The sequence below is a fragment of the Gouania willdenowi genome, chromosome 16, assembly GCF_900634775.1.
Source record: "Gouania willdenowi chromosome 16, fGouWil2.1, whole genome shotgun sequence".
In the NCBI taxonomy this organism is placed as follows: Eukaryota; Metazoa; Chordata; class Actinopteri; order Blenniiformes; family Gobiesocidae; genus Gouania; species Gouania willdenowi.
This window is the reverse complement of record NC_041059.1, coordinates 30,528,461-30,541,778: the sequence shown is the minus strand read 5'-3', so window position 1 is coordinate 30,541,778 and position 13,318 is coordinate 30,528,461. Positions and strand designations below refer to the sequence as shown.

General features: G+C 38.0%; 1 protein-coding gene across 3 annotated transcripts in view; it reads right to left on the bottom strand.

The window, feature by feature from the left end:
- Positions 1–13,318, bottom strand: part of vps13b (vacuolar protein sorting 13 homolog B) — a 399,448-nt gene that overhangs the window by 164,034 nt on the left and 222,096 nt on the right. For all 3 annotated transcript variants that reach the window (XM_028469709.1, XM_028469708.1, XM_028469710.1), the window contains exon 32: positions 3,228–3,431. In XM_028469709.1, the coding sequence (XP_028325510.1) occupies positions 3,228–3,431 (204 nt within the window). The remainder of the gene's footprint in view (positions 1–3,227; positions 3,432–13,318) is intronic.

The window sequence follows — 13,318 nt, the reverse complement described above, 5'->3', positions numbered from 1 at the left end:
GTGGTCTACAGTTTGGAGGTGCAACCCAAAAAGACTGCATTGGTCATTTTGTATACTGTGAGGTCTAATACTATCTGCATAAGGGAGATTCTCTCAATATCTCATAATAATTGTTGACAACTTCTTTGAAATGTGTTTAAAAACAATAAAAAAGTAGAACCAAACACTGTACTTTATAAAGCTGATCCCATTATGTTTTGGTATGCAGGAGAATAAACCTGATACACTTTGGGGTAGTAAATGAATTGTACTGTGGCTCTGTTATTATATAAATACATGTATTTTGAGTGTGAATTTTAATTGGCTTGTAATGTTCTTGGGTTGCTTTAGTGAATCAGTCTATGAGGTCTTCCAGAAACGTCAAGGTACAAAATCTATTCCTGCAGTGGAAGTTATGTATTTAGGCCTAATATACAAAGTTGTGCAGGCTGTTTTGAAGAAAAAACTGGGTTATTAAATGGCACAAGTATTTTTAAGCTTTCTTTTTTTCAGATGCAGCTTTACACAAGAAGCTTTGCAGGGCTGAGAAATAAACATAATTACTACAAGCACGGACAGTACTACAAAACAACAACAAATGAGAAAATGTTGGTGCTCACAGTGCTCAGGCTTGCTATGCTGAGGACAGACTGAAGTCTTGTTTTAAGTGTGTGTATCTGAGTAAGTTTCACTCCAGGCCCTTCTGACCTGGAGTAATCAGTCTTGATCAGTTTTTTTTTTTTTTTTTTTGGCTGTCTTCCACATGGCTTTATTTTCTTATTTTCTGTTGACAAGAACCAAATCTAGGCATTTTAAAAACGATTGAGTTGGTTTTTGGTCTTCCTTCATTTTAAAACATTATGGAAGAAAAGACTGAGGCAAACCTATTCTAATGACTGAGCATGAAGACGCCAAGTTTCACTGCTTTAAAAATAATCCGTTGATATGCATCAATAATTTAAAGAACACCTTTTTGAAAGGAGGGTCCATTGCTATAAAAGGATGCTGAAAGAGGTCATGCTTTAAGTGAAATTTTAAAAAAGTAAAAGCTAGAACAAATAAAGTCAATGTATTTCTGCAAGATGTGTTAATGTGTGGAATGACTTGAAAGATCAAATAAAACAGTCCAGAATAGTCACAGCTTTCAAAAAGATGTATAAATCTACTATAATTAAAAAATATATAAGCTCAGGATGAATAACGTAAAGTAAGCAACTAATAAAAAGACTGTAATAGATCCGTAACGGATGAAATTAATTAAAAGATGACATGATTTAGTTTAAAATACAAATAACACAAAATAAAATGAAATTTATTAAAAAAAACAAGCATTCTAAATATATGTGTATATGTCTTCTGTTGGACACTTGAAATTTATTATAAATCTTTCAGTTTTGTCTTGTGGAAGTCTGTAAACAGGGTTAGGCATAGTAAGTATTAACTTCGGCCTAAACCCTTTCAGTCGTGCTGTACATGAAATAATGGAAATGTTTTGTTTAATGTTTAATGGAAATTACCGAATAAACTACTACTACTACTACTAAATTCTTTAACATTGCCATTTCTGAATAAGCGACAGACGTAAGTACTGAAATTTGCACATCAGTGATTTTCTGTAACATTTCAAAGGATGAAGAGTTGGAAGACCGGTAAACTAACTTTGGTCATTAACCTCAGCTGCAGAAAGTAATACCTAACATTGACAATTTGTATTCCTGTACTGATTCTTGCAAATAACAACTCCAGTATGCAGAGGTGAAAGTAATGGATTACAAGTACTTGTACCTTTTTTAGTACATTTATTAATCGGTAATTTTACTTGTACTTAAAGAGACAGTATTATGAAACAAATCACTTTCTAATGGTTTTGCTACAGTGATATACATCCCTTTAGCCTCATTCAGAGGGCCAAAGTTGAAAAACTTCTGTTTCCTCCCTCCCTTGTTATTCCACATTTTGTAAAAAGTCAGCTCCTAACAAGGCGAGTTAGATTTTTCCCGTCCCGTGATGCCACTCACGGGGAACTCTTCGTCATTTCGCCTTTGAGATCTGCTATCTTTGTGACAGAATGCAATGCAGCGGTTGGACAAAACAGTGGACTATCACCTTGAATAGACTATTCCTGTAATCACTAGAGGAGATGACAAGAAAGCAACTTAGCAGCTTCGGTAAGCATTTGCTTCTGCTGCTGCTCTGGCTCTGCAGACACATACTGCTGGCACACACACTTCATGAAACAGTGTTTGTCTGACTCACAATCACAATAGCCACTTAAATAGCCATGTGTTTTACTGCAATGTGCAGTTTTTGGCTGAAAACGATAACAAGAATGTGTGGATAGCGTCTAAAGACGCACCTACTCATGAATATGCATAGGTAGGCCACAAATCAGCCCGTTTTTAGAATTGCTCAGAAATTGACTTTTCAGAGATTAAAAGTCCAGAAAACAGGTGAGTTTGGGGAAAAAAACCTCAAATACTATGTTGTTGGGGCTCTTAGAACAAATGAAGATGGGTGAAAAATAGCATAATACTAGACCTTTAAGAATGTTTTAAAAGAAGTAAAGTGATTTGTTGTGTTTCTACACCCAACCATTACTGAGTAAATTATTATTATTTTTTTTTAAATGATCAATTAACATTGTGAAACTACAAAAAATTAACTGACCAGACAACAATCAAATTCATCACATCACTGCCAACCAATCAGATTAAATGTAATGCACGGCACCAAAACAGCATTGAATGCTGGATATTTTCTCAGTTTTAGAGTTAATAAAGTTAGTTATAACTAGAGTCTGATAAAAAAATAATTTTTATTTTGAATTGAATTCATTGTATTTTATAAAAAAAAGAAAAATGTACATTTTGATAAACCTTTTATTTTATACAGCTGCCTTTGTGGAAAATAAATTAGCTTTCAATTGTGCAAGATTTCATCTCTTTCTTTTAAAGTTTATACATGAGATGTTTACTGTATGCAAGGGAACAGTGGCAAGATTTATAACCAAAAATAAATGTGGGGCTGAATTTAACTAGTAATTTTACTTTTTAGTACTATTTAATTGATTCATTTATTTTATGTATGACTTAGTTGTACTTCTACTTGAGTACAACATATCAGTACTCTTTAAACCTCTCCCAGTAGGTTACTGAGTAAGTAAAACCAAACCAAATCATTATAATACCAAGTTGTCACCAAGTTGAAGCATAACTAAAACTCCTTGTAAGGCTGACATGCTGCCTGACCTGCTGGCCATGTTCCACTCCAGAGCCGGGTTCTGGGAGCTTCTCTCACTCTCCGCTGAGACGCCTCCTTTAATTCCCTCCTTTTCTGGCTTCAGCTGCTCCCACTGAGCAGTGCCAATGTTGATGGACTGCAGATCGATCTGATACTGACGGTCTTCTACCTCAGAACCAGGGTCACGTAGGATGCCCAGGTTCAGTGCACATCTAAAGACACAAGAAAAATAGATAAGTGGTTGAATCATAAAGACGTAGTTCTCATCTCCAACATTTAAAGACAGGAAAATGTGGTTCAATTGAAGGTACTTTCCTTCAGAAAGCAGGTGACGTCTTCCAAGTAAATGAAATGTGAAATATGAGCAGGTTTATTTATTGTTACAACAGTCATCACAACGTCAAGTTGTACTTCCACATAATCAATTACAACATTGTACATGACTCTCAGAGTATGTCAGTTTGCCAGGTAGCTCCTCTAGTGAGGATGTTCTGGCAGAATCTCCCTGCGGTTTAGAAGAGCATGTTTCTTTGATAATGATTTATGACTCAAACAAAAGTGCTGATGCATGTACAGCCATAGCTCAAATAAATACACCCTCAGGCCTCAGGTGAAGTCATCTGCTCTTCATAGGGTTATGTATGTATGTTGGCTGAAAACAGAGGTTCAATCCTGGCTGGATGGCATAGTGCTATTAACGCTAAGGCTCTGACATGCATATCTATTTTAGTCTCCACAAACACAGAAGTCCTGCAGTTTACACATACTTTCATACAGTAAAGGAGATGTGGAGATATGACAGGAGTGGGCAGCACTTTAATGTGAGCAAACACCTCCCCTTTAGTGCCAAGAAAACATGACATCATTTTTGCCTTTGAGAGACAAAATCCTGACAAATTGATGAGGCAAAAGGAATAATCAAAATTCAACATCTGCATATGACATCAGAGCTTTTGGCTAGTTATGAGATGTTTACTTGTGCTGGTGAATTCAAATGAGAGCTTAAACAGTATAAATAAGGGCTTAAAATGGCTACAGATGTAGAAGCAGCGTGAGGAGTCGTATTTGTTTCAAAAACGTCAGTGGCAATTTTCATATAGCATTTCCCTTCCCTTGCAATTTTAGAACGGTCTCTACCAGAGCATGATGTTATGACAATACATACCAAGTTAAAAAACAATGAGAATTGGAGATCAGATGTGTATAACTGGATTTAGCCAGATTTGTTGACATACAAACAAGTGAAACTGATCCTTAATCAACATTTGGAACCACATTTATCAACAGAACAGATTATAAATCAAACCAAGAGCGGGTGGGATGTGTCACTCTAGATTAATTAGTGCTTTTGTAATAGTACCGACATCACCCTCCCAACCCTAAACTGTATTTTTCACATTAAACAAACTAAAGTTACCTCATGTGCGTTCCAAATTATCTCTCAACTCCCTTACTCATAATCAACCTAACATGGGAGTCCGCCGCCAAGTCTGAGCGGTGCAGGGCTGCAGGGTCATCTCAGATGACATAAATAAATATGATAAACATTTGACTTGGTCATGTAGCCAGTGGAAACCAATGTGATTTAATATCAAAAGACATATTTCAGCAAATCGCAGGAAATGAGAGAGCTTCATTTCTGACAAATGAGGAGGGGAGGAACTTTGGAAGTTCCCCTTGGGGTGTAATAATAATTGAAGCCAGATTTTCTTGTTGTACATAAAGGGGGGGGAGGGGGACACTGGTGCTTTGACATATTTGATTGGTCATGTGAAGACCACACTGCATGGCTGAGAAAAATCTTGAATGCCCTGGGAACATGCTGCAGTCGCTCTGCCTATATATAACGGGAAAGGTAAAAAGGCACACAGCAGGCAGGTGGAACAAACCCCTACTAGCTCTCAAGCAATTATCAGACATCTGCCTGCCATTGCTGGGTGGAAAAATCTAAATAAGTCATAAATGACATGCTTTTGCAGATGAGGAAGGCAAGGTAGGGGAATGTGCATTTTTTTCCCAAACAAGTACTTAGTGTTGCCCTTGTTCTTGAGCCAACCTTTTTTAATTGCAGGAAAAGACCACAGAAACATTATTTTAACGACAAAATTTTGCTATTTATAAAATAGTTCAAAAGCTTGGCAGGTACAATGTTGTTTTCACAGCGTTCATGGCTATTATTTTTTTCTTTCTAACATCTCTTTTGACACAATTTAAATGCAATTTGAGTCTAAAAAGCCATCAGGTTGATTTCACATCAGTGCTGTAATATGAGCCTAATGGTGCAATGATATTATGGCTACAAGTTTAGGGGAAACAGAGGGTAAAATAGGATTGGATTAGTTGTTAGCAAAGTTAGTGCTTTGCCCTCACAGAAAGAGGGCCCAGAGTTTGATCAGTGCTATTAGGTTTATGCGTGAGAGGTGTAATAAGTAGGGCCCTAATGTGCAGCAGATATGGAAGCAAATTTGCAACACAATATCAGATCTTTTTTTTGTTGAGTCATTTGTTTAACACCTGAGGCACAAATGCACTAAATGTCTAAAAACCAAATATATATCCACACTTGTGCCACCTGCCATGGAGGGGCGCATACCTGTCAAGTATCCCGTTTTGGCCGGGAAACTCCTGTATTTTACCCCTCTTTCCCGCCATCCTGCCTTACTAAACTGAACGCTGTCATTAGCCTTGTGACAACTGCCACCTGAAATGGCCTGAGTGGCAGTTCTAGTAAGATTAGCGCTGACAGCGGCAGCAAAACCAGAAACAACTCAGAAGAGAGATGATGAATGAAGATGTTCCGGAGAAAAAAAACAAAGAACTGGTGTAAATAAGTTGTAAAATGTGACAGAGAGTTTATCTTCCTAAAAAGCAGCAGGATGGGACACAGTTACACGTTTTGTAAGATTAATAACTGAGATTTTAACATCTACCATGAGGGAAGGAACCACATAAGTCAGCATGAAAAATCAGCCAATCACAAATATACACTCATTTCAAAAAAGGATGTTAAAGGATGTAAAGTCTGCAACAAATGTGTCTAATAAGTCATTAGTGAATACCAGAGAACCCCCAATGAGTGAGCATGAGAAATTAAAAGAAAACATGTAATGAAAATCAAATGTAAATGTCTAACTTAAAGACAAGCAATGTGCAATTAACAGTAAATATGCAACGACAATGACTTGTATATGAACTTTAAGTATATTAAATAAACAAATGTGCTTCATATACACATTTATGTTTTTATTTAGGCTGTTTTATAATTAGAGCTGGGCAATATATCAAGTTTCAAGCTGTATCGAGTTTTCTATTTTAGCGATATAGAAAATTACAATATTGCATATATATATATATATAATATCTTATTTTGTATCAAAATACTAGTTTTAGGAGTTGCTGCTTTTACTTCTCAGAACAGCATTTAAAGCACAGTTAGATGGATCAATGAGTGTGTACTAACACAGACCTTCTCCATAACAAGCTAAACTACAGAACTCACTCACACGTCCTGTCCCTTACAGGTGAAAAAGCCAAAAGTGGCACATATTGTGCAGCTGTTTGTTAATAAATGAGCCTGTGTAGCATTTTGCATCAGAAAATTTAACCCAGAATTGTCTTTCTGCTCAGACTTCATTCATTCATATCGTATATCACCATTTTGAGAAAATATATTGAGATATGAGTTTTGGTCCATATCGCCCAGCCCTAGTAGGAATGTTCAAAGCATTTCAGGTAGGCCTACCAGATTCTAATTACATAATTGTATTTAGTAAGTGGTTGACAAGTAGCTATTTAAAATGTCTTGTACACCTATCTTAAAATATAGGTGATACTGGAGTTTGGTTGGGCGGGTGGGACGGATCGTAGCGGGCGCATGAAAATTTTCCTTTTTTCCAAATCCAAAAGTTGACAGATATGGTTAGGTGCAAACAGTGATGGGTGAACTTTATGTTGTAGATCTGAAAAAAGTCAATTATATAAGCATGAGGAGAATATTTGTATGCAGCAGTATGTATGAAGCCTTGAAAAAGTGTTTGAAAACAATGGGTTATCTGTCTGTTATCTGTCTAATAGACACTGTAAAAAAAGACGACGCTCTAGCTCTAGGAATGGGGCGGGGCCTGTGAGCAACAGCTGTCAGACAGCCCATCAAACATAATCCTGGCTCTGATTGGTTCTTTTTGCTCGGTCGCAGTGCATTCTGGCAATCAGCCAAAGGCTGCAGGAGCAGCAGGAGGGACTCAATGAGCCTGTTTTTTTTACACAAACTACTAGTTTGATGTAAAGCTGTCCTTACATAGTGACAGCTTTAGCAAATATGACAAAAAGTAACTTTTATAAGAGTCACATTTAAGAAGGAATACAGAAGATTAGTTGGCTGTAAAGCACGGCTAATGGGGATCCTAATAAACTAAACTAAACCACACACTGCTGTCTCTGGTCCCCTCATCCAGCAGGTGAGGCAGCACCAGGGTAAGACCAAAGCCTGCTAGCTTTCAATATCTTCCCATTTAAAAAAACTCTAGATCTGTTATTCACTTTATCACACGCAATACATTATCTGCTCACTAGAGGTGGTACGATATATCGTGTGACATGATGATGTGATACTAAAACACAGGATATATCGTCTAGGCTAAGAGTGGTATCGCAGGGTGGGGTGTTGAAGTCAAATTAAAGCATGGGTATTTAACTGCAAGTTGTGCCTCTCCAAAAAAACATTGTATGATAATCACAAGCCCATTATCATCTAGTTTGGTCTCATGAATCGGTGTATCACCCCACCCCTACTACTTACATATCAACTAAAGAAACTAAACAAATTCTTACAACTGTAAATCCGAGATGAGGAAAGACTATTCTCCAATTCATATTTAGCTTTTTCCGAAGCCGTCTATTTTTGTACGTCCTGGACAAGACAGCAGTCTGTCCCAGAGCTAACCAACTGTTTCCGTTCCATGGGAAATTTTACACACTTCAAATTACCTAACATTTGTGTATTTAGACTGTGGTTTACACTAAGTTACCAAAAGAAGCACAAGGACAACATGCAAACTGCAGTCCCTTTCTGTTCTAGCCACTGCATCATCCTGCTACCCCTGAGGGACGAGACGTTACAGAAGATACATATATACTGTAATCAATGCCTTTCTTTTTAGACCCTGTAAAGGAGTTAGAGCTGTACAGTGGCCCTGACTTCAGTGGTCGGCTCTGAATTTCCAGAAAAATTGAAACTTCTAAAGCTGGGGATTTATGACCCCAGTCAAGTTCCATTGCTGTTAATTTGCATCTACCATTTATAGTAATTAAGGCTCTGGATTAGAATGCTGAGCAGCTCACAAGGCGAGCAAGGAAAATTATGTCGTGGAACAAGGCGAGTCAGCACAATGTAAGAGTTGGTTGGTTGAGGTCATTTTTAAGCCACTGCCTCTGAAACGATGACTGGAGCATTTTTAACAGTCACAGAAAGAAGAAAACATCCAAGAGAACCAAACAAGGCTTCATAAATACAAACCCTGGTAATAGACATTTCTCAGGTGTCAGGTATTGCTGATTGCAACACCTCAAGTAAAAAAAAAAAGCAGAATTATCAACTCACTTGTTTAGGAAGAAGTAATGTTTCATCTGCTGTTGTCTAGTGGCTGCATAGGCTACAAAGTAAGCCCTGCAGACAAGCCTCATATGTGGCAGAAAAAAAACACCAGCTCAGCCTGTCAGAGCCTCAAAATCTGCCTTAAAGGGCCCATGTTACGCTAAATGGACTTTTCTGTGCTTTAAACATGATAAAAGTGCTATTTGGGCTTCATACACATGTCCAGAACATTTTTTCCATTGATTCCCTCAATCGTTAGTTAGAGGGTGATTTGCTCCTTTCTTACTGCAGGGTGAGCCCAAACACCTCGCTCCAATATGATGACGCGTTCCCACTTTGATGATAAATTGGACATGACACTGAGCTGGAGAAGCCACGCCTCCAGGAAGCTCTCTGTCGTGATTTACATGTAAACAGACATGCCCACGAAGGTGAGCATTTCAGCATCCTTCGCGCAGTGCTATGTATGTAGTTTCTACAGTCTATGTATGTACCGGCGAATGCCCCGCCACCAAGCTCCGTCTCGTGTTTATAAAGCAGCACGAACTCAGCTACGAAGTGGGTGGGAGGAGGGTGGGCCGTCCTCTGGCCCTACGTCTAGAGGCGTGGTTTCTGGTAGATTGCAGAGGCAGGGGGAGGAAATGGAGCTATTAAGGGCGGGACAATGAGACGTCCTCTTGGAAACTCCGGATATCAGCTTTAATGTTAGCAACTATCTTTGTCATCAACACAACCATGTTTTAACATAATAGTGCATGTCTAAATCTCTCATGATTGGGAGTAACTTCAGGTCATGCGCAAACTTCCGCTCACCAAATTTAATTAAAATCAGTCGATACCTTTTTGAAATATCCAGCTAACAAACATCTACATTAACAGACAGAAACACCAATTAAAGCATTACCAGGTTTCAGTTCTAGGTCTGTGAAATGGCTCTTCAATATGGGGGTGAAAACATAACAAAATACAGTTGGTAATCAGCATTGCATCTCTGGATATCCCTACAAACCTCTTTTAAAGTCACTCTTCAATAATGTTCTCATCAGGAGGTATTAAGACAATTTCTCTTCCAAACCACTCATACGTCACTTCTTATCATATTCATTCAAGATGGTAAAAGGAGAACACTTTCAAGCACATGAAAAGAGATAAGCATGAAGAGCATTGCACAATGGCAAAAAGTAATAAAGGAGCCTGATGGAGGATGTCTGTGTTTGATGTGAAGACAGTAGGTAACACTTTCTATTTTTGTCATGTTGTAAATGTCTGTAAAGCCAGTTCATCATGAAGTAATTGCATGTAAAATACCTCCACGTAAGGGAATAAAATCAACATATGATGCCATTTGTGCTATATGTGACTGTTGGACTGTGCAAATTAAACCATTGATCTTTTGTTTTAATCCATTATTCATGGTACAGTAGAAAACCAATAACATTGAGGATACTGAGTCATTTATTATCACATTTCTTTTTTTTTGTTTCTTCAAAGCCATACATATTACATGTCCTTGGCTGCACATCAGTCAGACTCCGAACTCACATTTCGGACTGAACTACTCTGCAGTTGGTCCTGGCTAATAGCACCGCAAGGGCCATTTATTGAAATGCACAGATGTCATCCTGTTCCTCCTGCTTCTGTTCTGCTTTGGCTTACACACACACGCACGCACGCGCACGCGCACACGCACACACACACAGAGTTAGTGACACATTTGCAAGTGTGTACATCCACACATTGTGGCTGGTCTGTTTAGTTTTAGGTGTGCTCTTTGCCGGCTGTAGTAAGTAGCTCTAAGCATGGAACATTCCTGGATAACAGGGTCATTCACCAGCTTTTTAAGAGCAATGACTTCTGTAGGATCTACTGACAAAGGCACCTTTGCTGTTCATTGGGGAAAAAAACAAAACTGTGGCTGCTGCAGAAAATTGCTGACAGCTTTGTGTGATTGCGAATGCATCGATTCGTCGTAGATATTCTCCTAAAACACACACATCTGAGGCTGCCGCTGCCAAGACATATTTTGCCTAGACCTTATCACGGGGCAAAGCTACTACTTTTCCCATAACATTGAGTTGGATGAAACTTGTGAAATCATTTCCTCTGTGAGCAGTAACACATGATATGCTTCCTCCTTGCTCTGAAAATAGACAAAATGCTTCTTTATAAAACATGTCAGGCTTGATTTTAGCTGTGGCTCCCTAATGTAGAGGTGTGAAAGGAATGCACCGCTGACTTCCTCAGACCTCAGAATAAAACCAGATTTGAGTCCCAACCAAGTAAATTTGAGATGACGTAAATGCACTACCATTTTAATTTGAGAGGCCCCATCGTCTATTAACCACCACATGCATGCAAGGAATAGATTATTCATAACTGGCCGCAGCAGGATATGTGCCAATTGAATTCATTGTTTTAATCATAAATACAATAAGTTAAAAGTGACCAAAAATAATGGAAAAGGTGGCAAAATGTGATTTTAAAAAAAACAGAAATTGCAAATTAGAGTAAGCAAAAAACAAACAAAAAAGGGGTAAAAAAGGGTTCAAAATGTCAATTATGGAACAATTAGTTTAAACTGGCAAATAATGGGCATGATAAATCATGAATGTGATTAAATTGGCAAAAATAGGCATGAAATATGGTGAAAAGAGGGTAAAAGTGACAATAATGGGTCAGTGTATGTGACATTAGGTGGAAAAGTGGTGTAAAGGGTTTATAAGTGCCAAAAATGTCTTGAAAGTGGAAACAATGTGCAGAAAAGGCATTGAAATTTGATAGAAAAGTGGCAGAAATGGGAGTAATGTAGCAAAAATGCATTAAAAGGAGCAAAAATATGGCAAAAGAAATAGGTTAACTGATGAGAATCCCTGGTTTAGACAACATGCTGTTGTTTCGATCAAGTTTGAACAAAATACAGTATGTTCAGAACTAGATATGTTCTTAAATAGTGGAAAAGGAAAAATAGAATTTACTTTAGTCAAACTTAAAGAGCATACAGCTCCTACAGGAACAGCTGTACCATGAAAACATTTTATAATTTTGGTCACTCAATTCAGAAAGTCAAACCCATTTATGATATAGGGTCATGACACCTCGAGTGAAATATTTCAAGCCTTTATTTCTTGAAATTTTGATGATTATGGCTTACAGATAATGACAACTCAAAATTCAGTGTCTCAGAAAATTATAATATTACATAAGATCAATAAACAAAAATGTAAGGCTTCTGAAAAGAAGCCTCTCCACTCTTCCTCCAGACTCTGGGACATTGATTTCCAAATGATATGCAAAATGTACTTTCAGAATCCACTTTGCTTGAAGTCCTTATGTGGGCTGCCATGTCATCTGCTGGTGTCGGTCTACTGTGGTCCATAATCAACGCAGCATCTACCAGGACATTTTAGAGCACTTCATGCTTCTTTCTGCTGACAAGCTTTATGGATTTCATTTTCCAGCAGGACTTGGCACCTGTCCACACTGGTACCAAAAGCTGGTTCAATGACCATGGTGTTGCTGTGCTTGATTGGCCAGCACACTGGCCTAACCTAAACCCCATAGGGAATCTGTGCTATTGTTAAGAGGATGGTGAGAGACAGCAGACCCAACAATACAGATGACCTGAAGACTGCTATCAAAGCTACCTGGGTTTCCAATACGCCTGAGCAGTGCCACAGGTTGATCACCTCCATGCCACGTTGCATTGATGCAGTCATTCATGCAAAAGGAGGCACAACCAAGTATTACTTTTACTTTTCAGAAGCATCTGAAGCCTTACATTTTTGTTTAAAATAGCCTTTTTTTATTGATCTAATTTTCGGAGACACTGATTTTTGGGTTTTCATTATCTGTAATACATAATCATCAAAATTTCAAAAAATAAAGGCTTAAAATATTTCACTCTATGTGTCATGAGCCTATATAATATATGGGTTTGACATTCTGAAATGAGTGACCAAAAATATTAAACTTTCATGATATTCTATTTTTTTAGATGTACCTATACAGGCATTCAATGTGCTAATGCAGCTCAATGTATTATCAATGACTGAGCCATCGTAAACTGGAGTTAATTGAATTCCAGGGAGGCCAGAAATCTCTCAGGACCTCTCCTGGTCATTTAGCAACACCGCAGCAGTAAAATCCACAGAGGAGTGACTTCAGCACCTTAGAGTGCTGTGGAGGTTCACTGTGAGAGGAACCTCACATGGGCTTGAAGTGGTACCCTTTTGTTTTTTTACTACATGTCACTGCTGTTCCCCTAATATCCATACATTTCAACCATGATACTGGTGCAGGGCTGTGTGAAAGGCCATGCACCACTAGCAGGGTTTGCTGAACCCAGTAATGCAACAACAGCAATATACGGATGTTCCAGAATTCTTTAATTTTTGCTTTCAAGGTTTTTAATAGAGCTGTAAGATAAAGATAGTTTTTTTTTTTTTTTAATAAATGGGTGTCTTTTGGGTATTCTGTGTGTTGTAATAACAGTAAATTTATCCACCG